Source organism: Drosophila subobscura, chromosome U, assembly GCF_008121235.1.
Source record: "Drosophila subobscura isolate 14011-0131.10 chromosome U, UCBerk_Dsub_1.0, whole genome shotgun sequence".
In the NCBI taxonomy this organism is placed as follows: Eukaryota; Metazoa; Arthropoda; class Insecta; order Diptera; family Drosophilidae; genus Drosophila; species Drosophila subobscura.
The window spans coordinates 4,465,444-4,479,238 of NC_048534.1; the positions used below are offsets into that span (position 1 = coordinate 4,465,444).

A 13,795-nucleotide genomic window follows, 5' to 3' on the forward strand; every position below is an offset into this window, starting at 1 on the left:
AAGTAAAATATCTAAATTGATCATTCATTAAATTTATCCGATTTCTCCGAGGAAAAGTCTCTGAGTACTTGCCGACAAACAAGACGAACGGACGGACGTGGGGGCAAATACTTTATTTACTCTTTGAGTACCGGGTATGAAAATGTTTTTTGCTTTCATTGCCAGTAAATATTATTTCGAAATGAACTTTAAATTAAATCCTTCTAGAGTTAAAATTTAAAAGATCTCTAGATTTTAGGTTTCTCTCCCGATTGACCAAAAAAGGCCCACAAATCACTTTATTAAATTTTAAAGCACAAATGTAAGCAAAATTAAATTAAAAAAATCACAGTTTCTCCACTTGGAAAAACTCCTGTCGAAACTATTAAATTTTCTCACCATAAAACATATTCTGCCCTAACCGAAAATCTATCTAGTAACCCAAGCGAATTTCAGCTCTGCCTTTCGACCCCCATAATCACAGCAATTAGCAATTACTTTGCCCTACCCTGCTCTCTTAGACCACTTCTTGGTCCCTCTTTGCCCCTCTCAGCCCACTCTGATGCCACTTCTTGCTCCTCTCTTAGCACCCCCTCGACAGATTCACACCTGCCCAGGCACTTATCCCTTTTAATTAGACGCCACACCAAAAGGCAAATTTCACCTAGGTGGTCCTTTCCCTTTGCCTCTCTGTGTCTCTCTTTCTACCTCTCTCTCTTTCTGCGTCTCTCCTCTAGCTGTCTGTTTGCTCTTCCTTTTTGGCAGATGCTTCGACTGTGCCCATTTCTAATTTTCATTTAAATTATTACGAGTATTATTCTGGAACTTTGGCAATTCCCATACTCCCTTTTCCGTATCTCTTCATCGCCATCGAAAAAGCCCTGGAGACGACTCTCTGTGTGGCAGCTGTTGCCATTTTTTGCCACCTTCTTACTTGTGATATCTGGGGGTTTTTAGGCAAGAAGGGTATGCTGGAATGTGGAAGTGGAAAGTCCCGAGAGCTTCTAAGAGCTAATTTATCTCATTGATACACAATCGTTTGATGTCCACAATTTCAAAGGAATAGAGCCTTATTTTCTTTGAATTGTTTTCGTTTATTTTCTTTAAATAATTTACAAAATGCATTGTCATTGGATTACATTTTAAAAGCAGAAGAAATAAATCTAAAAAGTTTCTATAGTTTTATCGAAATGTTAGGGTACACTATATTCGAATTAGTAACCATAATAGCAGGCACTTCCTTGTTTTTGCCACCTGTCATGGTCTTTCCCTTCCTGCTTTCTTCTCTCTCTCACACTCTCACTCTGCTCTCCGGGGCTCTCTTACGCTCTCGTTTCTGTGACAGAATTGCTGCTTGTGTGTGTGCGTCTGTGTGTTATCATATTTCACGCCTATTAGCGTTTTAATTTAATTAACATTTATGGCGACAGTTTGAGAGCCATGCTACCGTGGCAACACTCGTAGCAGACAGTCAGAAAAAGAGTTTTTTCGGTCGCGCTGCAAATGCAACTCAGATAGCTGTTCCCTTGAGAAGGGGAAAAACTTTAATAGTTTTGGCACTGCTACATGTCAAAGTCTTTACGACTTACTTTAAGCTCGGAGTTTTTTTGTACCTCTACCCACAAAAGGGCCCTAAAAACTGCAGTGTGTGTGTGAGTGGAGCAAACTTGCAGCTAACTTCGGTGCAACTTCATTGCGAGTGGAAACTCAAACAAAGTGATATTTGTTACCGATTCCGGAAATAATTTCACATAGCTATTTGCACGTAATGCGCTACCAGACTAAGGCAGATAGACAGAAAGACAGAGAGAACCTCTGGCAGACAGACAGACAGACCAGGCAGACACGCAGGCAGTGAGACTCAGACAATCAGACATCAGACAGATGGGGCATTCCTGATAGTAAGCTGTGCCACGCCCACTTTGGGCTTAGATTTATAGGAAGTTCATGTGCATGGAGCTGGTGGCATGAGTCAGTGCCAATTTAAGTGGGAAATTACATCCGCCAGTAAGTGACCAGGCCAGAAAATTACACTCAAAGTTGAAACAACCCACCCATCTCAGCTTTAAGACCCCCCAAAATGTGGCTGAAAATGCTGCCCAAAAGTTTCAGCCTTTACCGAGCCGACCGTAGGCTATGATTTTAATAACTTCATTAAATTAATCCAAGCAAACGCACAATCAACGAGAGTGTGTGGCATCAAGCGTGTGAAAGCGACGAAAACGTTGGCGTGGGTTGTCATAGCAGCAGCAGCAGGAGGAGGAGGAGCTATAGCCAACGCTCTCTGCCATCAAAACTATCAATCAATTTTACCGGAATTTTCCTCCGCTCGTCCGGGAAACCTGTGGTTGCTTTTGTTCACTCTCTCCCTATCTCTGTCTCCCTGTCTCTGTCTCTCTCTCTCTGTCGGTGAATGGGGCTTCCCATTCGTGTGCAGTTTGGTGTAAATATAAATTAAATTATGTGTGGTTACCGACTCGATATTGATATGGCTGTTGATGTTGATATTTTGATGGTATGCCTAAGCCGAGAGTTGATTTTGGGTTTTGCAGTTATTTAGCTAAGCTTATGAATGCATATATACATACATATGTATATACATACATACATCAAATTACATACATACGTATTTACATACCACATACATAATGATGGAGAGTTTAGATATGTGTAACTTTGCTGTTACCTCAATCGCTTGTGGCTGTTGTCAGGTGCATTGCTGCAGATGTTTCTGCCAGCAGTGCAGGAGAGTCGCAATTGCGTCGCCCGTTCGACCCTTTTTTATTAGTGAGCAGAGTTAACGGCGTCGTATGTTTTCGCGCTTCAATACTTTCTTTCATTATCTGGCTCTCTCGGCAGCAATGCGATACACACCTCGACTTTGATGAACCACTCAAACGCTCTGCAGGCTGGCGATCGGCAAGGCAAATATGAAATACTCGCATTAACCATACTGAAAAACCAACGATACTTTAAAGTGACATATTATGTCCTTATGCTCATTTAACAATTTTGTATCTCCAATATTTAAAGCTTTGGTTATAAGACTCCAATGCAGGGGGTCTAAGATTTAAAATTAAATGTAAATATAATTATAGTTCTTTAAAACTCAGTAAAAGTCTACATAAATCTTTCTTCAATGTGATATTTTCTTTCTTCTCTGTAATTCATAATCCTCACAAACCAAAAGAGTGAAAATAAATATTCTCTCGTATTACCTGAATTCGTACATTCACCCATTCATATGTCAAAGTCTTGTTTTTTACTTCCCTACCGCACTCCTACAGACTAAGAGCTTTAACTAAATACATATGTACATATATACATAAATTTCTTAGCCCTTAAAATCCCCAAAAATTAATAACTAGCACCCCACAAAAGTCCTTCGTATTCATTTAACTCACCACCTTTTTTCATTAAATTTCCATCTAAAGAGATTTCTTTTTATTATTTATTATTTAAATTTAAGTGCTTTTCCACTTTAATAGTTTCGTTGTTCCTGTCTCCGCCATGGGTCAAAGCCCAGGAAGATAGAAAATGCCTTTGCCCTGAAGTTACCCTCCCCCTCCCGTTTCGTTTTGTGTGTTTTTGCCACGTTTTTCTGTCCTTGTTTTTGTTGTTCTTGTTTTTGCTTTTGTTTTGTATGTTAACAAAAGCGGCGGCAGGCAGGCAGCAAATGAAGAGGCTGAGCGGAATATAAAGGAAAGCGTGGAAATGGGGAAACGATGGTGGAGTGGTGAGTGGAGAGGGCATTGTGCTATGCGAGACGATGCAATTGCAATGCCGATGCCGATGCTCGTATTTTACCTTGGACTGACTGCAGGCAAGCATGAAAATTTAATGAGCAGCCGTGGCAACAGCATTTTGCAAAAACCTTTGAAGTTTCAATTCGAAAAACGGATTCCGAGACAGAGTTGGAGCTGGAGCTGCTGCTTTTCCGGGGGAAACTGCTTTGAGCTGTTTATGATTTAATCGAGTTATTGCCCAGAATATCAGCAATTAAATGCACCGCCTCTTGACTCTAGCAGCAAAACAATTTAATAATTTCGGCAATCATTTGCAATTTACGCTATTTGCGGTTAGAGGTTTCGGTTCAGCTTGTTAGAAATGTTGCACAAATTTGTATTCAAAGTGCTTACAATACGTGTAATCATATTCTGTGTGGAGTTTTGGTTGGGTTATGCATTTCGGTTTTGGGGTTTTTGGTTTGCTTTGTTGAATAAACAATTATGTTTGATTTGATTTAAGGAGTGATGCCTGATGCGTTTTGCGGGGCCTGTTTTTCGAGTATTATTTTCATATTAAAATCACTCTTCGTTATTTCTTTTAGGGGAAACTCCCTAACTGGCCACAAGTGAAACCTTTGCCAATTAGCAAACCAATTAGCAAGCTGGAATTAATTGACTCTCAACTCTTTCCAAAAGTCCAAGCCAACAGCAGCTCCTACATTCGACCTCATTTGAAAAACTTGCCAGGGCTGCAGGAGCTTCTCCATTCGCCACACTTGCACCCTCTCTACTCTGCCCTGCAACCGAAATCAAATGCTAATCACAAGGCAAACTTTCAACTTCATTTATCTTCCGACTGGTGGACACAGAGGAGCTGCTCCTCCTCCCCAGCTCTTTCAATTAATTCAAGACCTTCCTAATTGGGATTATCTATTTGCATTTGCATAATCAAAATGTCAAATTTAACTTGGCTCTTCCAGTGGGAATTTCCATTTCAGACATTTAAATTCGATTTCCAATGCAAGGACAAAAAAGAATAGAACATGAAATTTTTGTGTGGCTTTTTGGAAATGCAAATTTTATTTCTCATACGACATGTGTTACCCAATCCCCCCCCGTATGTCTACCGCACGGTACGTGTTCGATTGCGTAGTTCGATTGTGTGTGTGTGGGTGCAGCATTTTTTGGAGTTTCGGTTTCGATTTAAATTGGGTTTTGCGTTATTTCTGGTTTCTTTCCATGGAAACGCAGGAGGCTGTAGGATGCAGAATGCAGTACGCCCGATGCAAGAAAACAGATAAAAATCCTCGCCAATGCGGCATGAGCCAGCCACATGTCAAACAGTTGGGCAAACGTGACGGTCAGGCATTCCTCGAACTACTTTTGTATGTATGTATATTGTATGACAGACAGAAGCTAATGCAAAACACAAATATATTTCAAATGAATTTCAAGAATATTTCATATGGCACCAGCAATAAATTGAGAAATTAATGGAAACTAAAGGATGTATATATGTAGGAAATTTCCTCTGTGACACTGCCAATAATCTCATTCCTAAGCTATTGCCCTGTGTTTTATAAAAAACTTTTGCTTATGCATACATTTTCATCCCCACTCTCTCTCTCTCTCTCTCGATGTGAAAAAATTGAAATGTTTAAAAGCGCATGAAAATGTTATTACAACTTTCAAGTTTTTGCGAGAAAGCTTTTTAATATATGTATGTAAGTATAAGTGTGCGTGTAGGTGAGTCGCCTATTTGTTAAGAGCATTTCCATAAAATTTTCAAGGCTTTTGTTATGGAAAGTTGCAGTTGCATTTCCCTTGGTTATGGTCAAAAAGGCGGAATACAGTTTTCTGCCACGTTAACATACTTTAATTTATACAATTTACAATATACTTATATGAGTTCAAAGTTTTCATCCGTTCGAGTATCATCCATTGCTCCGAATTTACAACTTTAAGTTTTCTCTTTAGTTTTTCTTATTTTTGTAAATTTTTAAGTTTGTGTAAATCGTTTTTGTTTTTGTTTGTCATGTAAAATGTTGAGCTCGTACGAATATCAGTCCGATTCATCGGAAGACGAGGACAGCTTTTCGAGTTTCTATGGTATTCGATCAACCAGAGCTTTCTATATATGTACATGATATTATGCCAGTCCAAAACCCAGCAAGAAACCGCCAAACATGGCCACGCAGATCCGGCTACTGCCAGCTATGACATCATAGGCCTTGTTCAATTGTTCCCTGGGCGACTGTGAATTGGTGGTATCGGTTGGTTGTGCACGAACATTGCCTGCATTGCGAGGGTGCCCCTGTAACACGATCGTTTCGAGGGGGCTACTTTTTATCACTCCGGTTTGCACTGCCAGCTGGAAAACCAATATCGTTCCTCCTGCCACAATGGCAGCGACCTTGCTGGCCTTGAACAGCACGTAGCCGGTGAGGAAACCCGTGCCAGCACCAAGGGCAATCTGTGTGTAGGGTGAACGTCTGCTTAAGCCATCAAGAGCTGAGACCAAACAATTATTGATGGACATTATAACGATTTCGCATTAACGTTTACGAACCTCCTTTTGTATCCAAACTTTCAGACATTTAGATGAATTTTTGAATACTCAAATTTTGATTTTCTTTTTGGTTTTTACTTTTTACTTTGTAGCTGTCGCAAGGAATATCTTTCCAATGAATGAAAATTCCAGGCATATTGAGCTCTCATATTTTCAGGAACTTAGTGATTCGTTGGGGGCCTCCTCTCAGCACTTTTCCATGTACTTAGCATATTCCTTTTCCCTTCTCACACCCCCAGCTTTCATTTAAGTGTAAAAATTACCTTCAAACCGTGCCGATAAAAAACCAAAAGCCGATGGCTAGATATTTGACGAGGTTTAAATTAATGAGAAAAACTATTAAACGCTTTTAAATAGGTATATTATGATATTTCACGAGTATAAATTATCAAAACAATATTTTTGGTTTGGGTTTTCAAAGCGATTTGATATTTGCGTATGTTTTAATTAATTTTCGTATGCCTGAGGTGGACAAATATTTAATTATTTATGCAAGAATTTCGCAATAAAATTGAGTTGTAATGCATATTGGAAATTGCTGGCTTAAATACTAAAATAAATGGGATTAAATAAGTGGCATATTGACTTTCTTGGAATTTAATGTGTTGCGTAAATATTTAATTTTAATTATTGCTTATTAATTTAGACCAACATTGAAGGACGTTCAGCAACGGATAATATTTTGTGTTATTTTGTGCACCACAAAGTGCTCTCCTGTAGGTGTACTGTCTTAAATTCTCGATTATAAAATTCACTTGCTACGCTTGAATGCATTTCGTTTTTTGGGGTCTTTTTACAGTGGGGTCTTTTAATTTATTGTTTAATTATGCGCTCAAGCCACGCCTTGAACTCTCCAAATAGCAGTGGACTCTGCTTCTACCCCCTTCAAATAGCAAAGTACTTCATAGCACGGCTCTCGAGGTGTTTTCCTTATCGTAAACTGAAAATCAAATTAACAATGAGCACGCAAATTGCCACAAATGACTGCGGGAAATGCAGTGGCAAAGGTACCTACCGATTATCTAGTAATGCAGTTAGCTTTAAGTGCTTTTGTCCAATACAATATATCAACCTTGGACCTTTACATTGTAATAAAAACAACGAGAAGGGACGTGTGAGACGCTTCTTACGCGTCACAACTTTTATACCCGGCACTCAGTACTACATCTGCAACTTAGCGGTTATTTGTCAAATTTTACATTTATTCTTCATCTGTCATCTACATCAACAACACTACTCACGCCAACACGCTCCTTTAGCTCGCCACTCTCCCCTAGAAACACACACTGCAGAGTTATGGCAGAGGCAGCGGCAGCGGCAGAGGCAGAGGCAGTGACGTGTCAGGGGCCAGGCCATAAACAGCGCGAAGCAGAGTGTGAATGCTGCGGGACGGGGTGGGTTTGGCCACTGAAAATTAATTTCTCTATTGTGGCTATAATAATGATCCAATTGGATCCCAATTTGGTGATCTGATAGATATGGTCATTCCCTACGGAATGGCGTTTTTAGTTTTCTGTTATCTTCAAAATTGTAGATTTGGGAGGTTTTCGCTCTTTTGCGGGGGCGGAAGGGGGCGGGGCTCATTTTTGAAATACACTGGTTTCAGTGTGAGCATACAGCAGTCTGGTGCCAAAATTTGGTGGCTCTAGCTCTTATAGTCTCTGAGAACTAGCCGACAAACAAGACGGACGGACGGACAGACGGACAGACGGACAGACGGACAGACAGACATGGCTCAATCGACTCGGCTATTGATGCTGATCAAGAATATATATACTTTATGGGGTCGGAAACGTTTCCTTCTGTGCGTTACATACAACCGTTATCCGCACAAATACAATATACCCTATTTACTCTTCGAGTACCGGGTATAAAAACGAGAAGGAACGTGTGTCACAACTTATACCCGGCACTCAGTACGACATCTGCACCTTAGCGGTGTTTTGTCAAATTTTACATTTTTTCTTCATCTGTCATCTACATCTACAACACTTCTACCACCAACACGCTCCTTTAGCTCGCTCCCCTTCCCTAAACCCTCAGACACTGCAGACTCCCGGCATAGGCAGCGACGCGGCACTGCGCGAAGCAGAGTGTGAATGAGAGAATGTGCAAAAAACAAATATAAGCTGCGGGACGGGGTGGGTTTGGTCACTGCTAATTAATTTCTTCATTGTGGCTACAATAATGCTCAATTCGGATCCCAATTTGATAGATAAGGTCATTCCCTACGGAATGGAGTTTTTAGTTTTCTTTTATCTTCCAAATTGTAGATTTGGGAGGTTTTCGCCCTTTTGCTGGGTCGGAAGGGGGCGGGGCTCATTTTTGAAATACACTTGTAACAGTGTGAGCATATAGAAGTCTGGATTAAAAATTTGGTGGCTCTAGCTTTTATAGTCTATGAGATCCAGGCGCTCAACAATACGGACGGACGGACGGACAGACGAACAGACAGACATGGCTATATCGACTAGTCTATTGATGCTGATCAAGAATATATATACTTTATGGGGTCGGAAACGTTTCCTTCTGTGCGTTACATACAACCGTTATTCGCACAAATACAATAAGTATACCCTATTTACTCTTCGAGTACCGGGTATAAAAAGGAAAAACAAAAACAAAGGGGAAAAAAAAAAAAAAAACGAAAACTAAAGTCTTGCAACATTTAAATTGACATTCATGGGAAACGAAAAATGGGAAAACTGTCTGGTCATGGCAATCGTATTGCTGGAAAACAAAGAACCGCCACACCACCACACACATGAAATATAAATGAAACAGTAACTTGCAACTTGACCATAAAGTTTGGAGATCAAGAGCTCCTCCATACCCCCTATGCACTCACATACACACAAACACATGCACACACACACGAGTAACATTTCAATGCGAAACGTGTTTGCCATGCGGTAAAATCTTTTGCTTCAGGAAATTTCCTTTACCTTACTTTTAAACAATTCTTTTTCGCTTTTTCTTCAGTTCGATGTGTGTTTTTTTTTTACTTTGATTTTATAGCTTTTGTTTAATGTCGGTGTTTTACCTGCAACTTACAATACGTGAGCTCTCTGTAAATTTACCATTTTATATGCAAAAGTTGAAGAGTTTTCCAGGTGAGCGCAAATGATGGGTTATTAATGAATGTATAATGATACGGGGCGCAGCTTTAGTTAGTATCAACAGGTAAGTGAACACAACTTTACTTTGCATGAGGGAGAATCAAATTTGTATTTTGGTAATCATATTCTAGTGAACTGTGTTTTTATAAGATATTTAGGGGGAATTTGGGTATAGGGGAACAATTACAACACAAACGAGAAGGGACGTGTGAGACGCTTTTTACGCGTCACAACTTTTATACCCGACACTCAGTACTACATCTGTACCTTAGCGGTTATTTGTCAAATTATAATATTTTTTTCATCTGTCATCTACATCTTCAACACTTCTCACACACTGCAGACTCACGGCAGAGGCAGAGGCCGCAGACTGCAGACTGCAGAAGCAGAGTGTGAATGAGAGAATGTGCAAAAAACAAATATAAGCTGCGGGACTGGGTGGGTTTAGCCACTGCAAATTAATTTCTTCATTGTGGCTATAATAATGATCCAATTGGATCCCAATAGATATGGTCATTCCCTACAGAATGGCGTTTTTAGTTTTCTTTTATCTTCAAAATTGGGAGGTTTTTGCTCTTTTGCGGGGGCGGAAGGGGCGGGGCTCATTTTAGAAAAACACTTGTAACAGTGTGAGCATATAAGTATGGATCCAAGATTTGGTGGCTCTAGCTTTTATAGTCTCTGAGATCCAGGCGCTCAACAAGACGGGCGGACGGACGGACGGACAGACAGACATGGCTCTATCGACTCGGCTATTGATGCTGATCAAGAATATATATACTTTATGGGGTCGGAAACGTTTCCTTCTGTGCGTTACATACAACCGTTTATAAGTATACCCTATTTACTCATCGAGTACGGGGTATAAAAACCATTATAAATTGGGTCTAATAAACCTATAAATGGACAAGATATTTAGCTTATAGTTTTGTTTATAAATGTTCATCCTAATGACCTAATCCCCATTTTTGCAAAGCCCTGAATAGTTTCATAGAATCCATCCATAGAATCCATCTACTTCAACCACAGCATTATTCATGAATAGCTTAACTTGCAACAGCATTGCAAGTGTACAGACAACTGTACGTTCCACAGCACTTTTCCACTCCCTTTTGTGAGTCAATTGTGCGTTAACTTTTACATGATTGCATGCTGGCAAATTGTAGTTTTAGGGTTTTTCGTATGTAATTTGACCAAGAAAAATACACACACCAACGAAAGCCACGTCCAACGTGAACGTATGGGTAATATTTATTCACACAATTCTAAAAGCAAACCAAGAGCCGAACACACCCAACATATGGTTAATGTGATGTAAATCCACTGGGAGCTGGACCATGGACACTGCACTCTGTGAAGCATCTCTGGAGCCCGCCTCTGATGCCTTGTTGACATGTTGTAAATTTGAAAACAGTCAGTAACCAGTGCAGTGCAGTGGCCCCAGTGTCCGTTAGTGGATAAAGAGTTTTGCTCAGAGTTGGCTCAAAGCAAACGATGTTCCCACCACACTTTACGAGTACGAGAACGAGTCCGAGAACTATTTGTGTGTGTGTTCTGATCCAACAAATTAACTGCGGTGCGCTACAGTGGATAGACAGAGTGAGAGAGGGGTACAAGGAGCACGCCATGTTGTTAGTTGCAAGTGATGGACGCAATTTTCTGACTGACACAAGGCGCAGGGTTGGGTCCACATCGAGCTTAATAGTTTGTCTGTTTCGGAAAACTAATTAAGATGCAAATTACATATGAAAGCTAACAGAAATACATTGGTGGAGAAAAAAGACATACATTTACATACTTTAATTTACAAATTTCAATATTAAACAATATTTATTTTGGGTCTAGGCCAAGCCAAAACCCATCAAGAAACCGCCCAACATGGCCACGCACAGTCGTCTACTGCTAGCTACAATATCATAGGCTTTGGTCAACCGTTCCATTATTATCTCCATGGTCTCTGTATTAGCGACATTTGGCAGCACATGAATGTTGCCACGAATGCCTGGGTTTCCATGTAACAAGATCGTCTCCAGTGCATCGATTTTGATCAATCCCGATTGAATGGCCAGCTGTGCCAGCAGTATTGATCCTCCAGCTGCAATGGCAACGGATTTGCTGGCCTTGAAGAAAACGTAGCCAATGAACAGGCCAGTGCCAGCGGCAATACAAATCTGAGTGTAGGGTGATTGCCTGCCTAAGCCATCAAGTGCTGAAATTAGTTATTAATTGAGAGACAATGGCAACAATTTGAATTAAGTACTTTAACAAACCTCCTTTGGCACCAAAATTGTCAGACATTTTTGTCGGATTTTTGGGCACAGAATTTTTGCTGTTGGTTTAATTGTTTCGTTGGGTTTGAATGGAATATGAAAAGGGTTTTTGGAAAAGGTTTACTGGGAAATAAAATTCAAGGAAACTGTGATCTATGGTTTTTACCTCTTTTTCGGAATATTTTCGGCGATTCTCGGACTGTTTTTCAGAGGAACTTTTAATGGAATTTTCTTGGCAACTTTTCCAGCCAATTTCTACTTTATTTAGCGCCTTAAAACTTCTTTAATTTGTTAATTTCTTGACTTTTAGTACTCATGGTTACTTCTAATCGAACCCTTGAAATCGATTCGGACAGAATTTGTGGTTAACCAAATAGTTGTGCAAGGAACTGGGGAAAAATAATGGTTAAATAGTGCAAAGTTTATCTGTCAACAGATGGCAAGACTGTGGTCTGCGGTGCCAGAGAATTTGGATTTCGATTGCTTAGGAATTTTCGTTTTAATTAGTTATGGGAATGTTTGCGGTGTCTTGTCCTATAAAATGGTTTTAAATGGAGTTTAATAATGGAGAACTCTCTTCGGGTCGCTGGTCTACTTTCTGTCTCTCGCTGGCTCCGTTTTATCCCATCAAGTCACATGCCCTGTAAATTATGCAAAGCAGCAAACATGGCCAACTATTTTGGACATGCAATTCCATCTTTTTCTCCCCTACGGAAAAAAAAACTTTTATATGAGGTGCGTGCTGGGAGAAAAAAAGGCAAAACATTTTCCTTTCGCTTCAAATTAGTGGCACACGCACAGCAGCAGCAGCAGCAGAGAGGCAAAAGAAAGCACTTGAAGGTGAATGTCTTCCAACATTCTGCATAAATGCATGGCCAAAGACTTTACTTTATTTTACGGAATTTTTATGCATTTCCTACGTGACTTTTGCTGGCAAAAGGAAAAAAGTTGTTTGCCTGTTTTTTTGGTTCTGTTTTGCCTGTTTAATAAATAAATTACGCACAAAAAGAGGACTGTGAATTTCTGGCGCTTAGCTGAGATACAAGTTTGTTTCTAAAGCAGGATTTTTGATAGCCACGCAGCGGGAGATTCACACAGCTCTGTGGCATCCAGTGGGAGTGCTTCTGCTGCGGTTCCAATATCCGAGTTAATTTCTCATTTGAGGATTTCGGTCCTCCTGCTGCGGCATGTCCATTGCCTGCAGTTGGCATGGAAATGATGCCGCCACTTAATTAGCATGAAAAGTCAACAGCAAAATTCCCAACAATAATTCCAGGCAAAAGAGTTACGGATATCATTAGAGTTTCATGGCTGAAGTTTTTTCTGGATTTCTGAGGTTTTTTTTGTTTTTCTGTTGATTAATGTGGGAGCGTGGCATTGCATTAGAATGCAGCACAGCACAGAGATGGATTCTATTAACACCCCAGTAGGACACACACACACACACACCATATGCAGCCTACATGAGGCTTTCTTTTTCCTGCTTCTGTTGCATGAATGTATGTTGCTGCCTCGATGTTGCTGCCATGAGTGTCGCCTGTCTTCAGTGTAACACATGTCGCCACTTAATGCGTTGAGTGCATACAGAATGAGGCAAAATGCCAGAGTTCAGTTTGGGTTTTCGTTTGGGCTGTAGAGGCATAACTGGTTGGTCCTTGGGGTGCGGCTGTATCGTGATATGTGGCGCCAGCTGACGCCCCCACTGGGTCTGAATGCAACATGAAGGCAGGCTACGGAGCGCCTAAGTTGTCATGTCGCCTTTTGCGTAGCAGCAGCTGACATCAGCCATACTGCTGCTTCTCAAACCAAAATGAAAAACACTTTTCCAAAACCTACGAGTGATGCGATTTTAATCTGCCCTCCTTTAAGTAGAAATTTAAGTAAATTTTCGGCCTGGCAGGCACTCAATTTGATTGTCATTAACCTTTGACTACTGCAGCCTTCAACATCATTATTAAGCAGCAAATTGACTAATTGTCTGTTGGCGGTCATTTTGGTTTCCACCGAAAGTCCACAGAAATCATGGCCGTCGGCAGTCGGCAATTAATAAAAATCAGCGTGGGCGACAAAAACAAGAAGCGCTGAAATCTCTGCGGTAATTGTTGTCCATACAATCAATGCAGTTGATTG

General features: G+C 40.4%; 2 protein-coding genes across 2 annotated transcripts; both read right to left on the reverse strand.

The window, feature by feature from the left end:
* Window positions 1-5,727: 5,727 nt before the first annotated feature.
* Window positions 5,728-6,319, reverse strand: LOC117900755. Its single transcript, XM_034811237.1, has 2 exons — window positions 6,277-6,319; window positions 5,728-6,218 (listed from the first exon to the last, which is right to left on the reverse strand). The coding sequence occupies exons 1-2, from the start codon at window positions 6,302-6,304 to the stop codon at window positions 5,857-5,859; spliced, it is 390 nt and encodes a 129-aa protein (XP_034667128.1). The 5' UTR covers window positions 6,305-6,319; the 3' UTR covers window positions 5,728-5,856.
* Window positions 6,320-11,161: 4,842 nt separating this feature from the next.
* LOC117901012 lies at window positions 11,162-11,802 on the reverse strand. Its single transcript, XM_034811611.1, has 2 exons — window positions 11,666-11,802; window positions 11,162-11,604 (listed from the first exon to the last, which is right to left on the reverse strand). Exons 1-2 carry the CDS (start codon window positions 11,691-11,693, stop codon window positions 11,237-11,239), a joined length of 396 nt encoding a protein of 131 aa, XP_034667502.1. The 5' UTR covers window positions 11,694-11,802; the 3' UTR covers window positions 11,162-11,236.
* Between the last annotated feature and the right edge of the window lie 1,993 nt (window positions 11,803-13,795).

Bases quoted from the DNA above. Each gene is read 5' to 3' on its own strand.
- LOC117900755 (XM_034811237.1), bottom strand. From the start codon at position 6,304: ATGTCTGAAAGTTTGGATACAAAAGGAG. The intron at 6,219-6,276 runs GTTCGTAAACGT...GTTTGGTCTCAG, and splicing joins AAGTTTGGATACAAAAGGAG to CTCTTGATGGCTTAAGCAGA.
- LOC117901012 (XM_034811611.1), bottom strand. From the start codon at position 11,693: ATGTCTGACAATTTTGGTGCCAAAGGAG. The intron at 11,605-11,665 runs GTTTGTTAAAGT...AACTAATTTCAG, and splicing joins CAATTTTGGTGCCAAAGGAG to CACTTGATGGCTTAGGCAGG.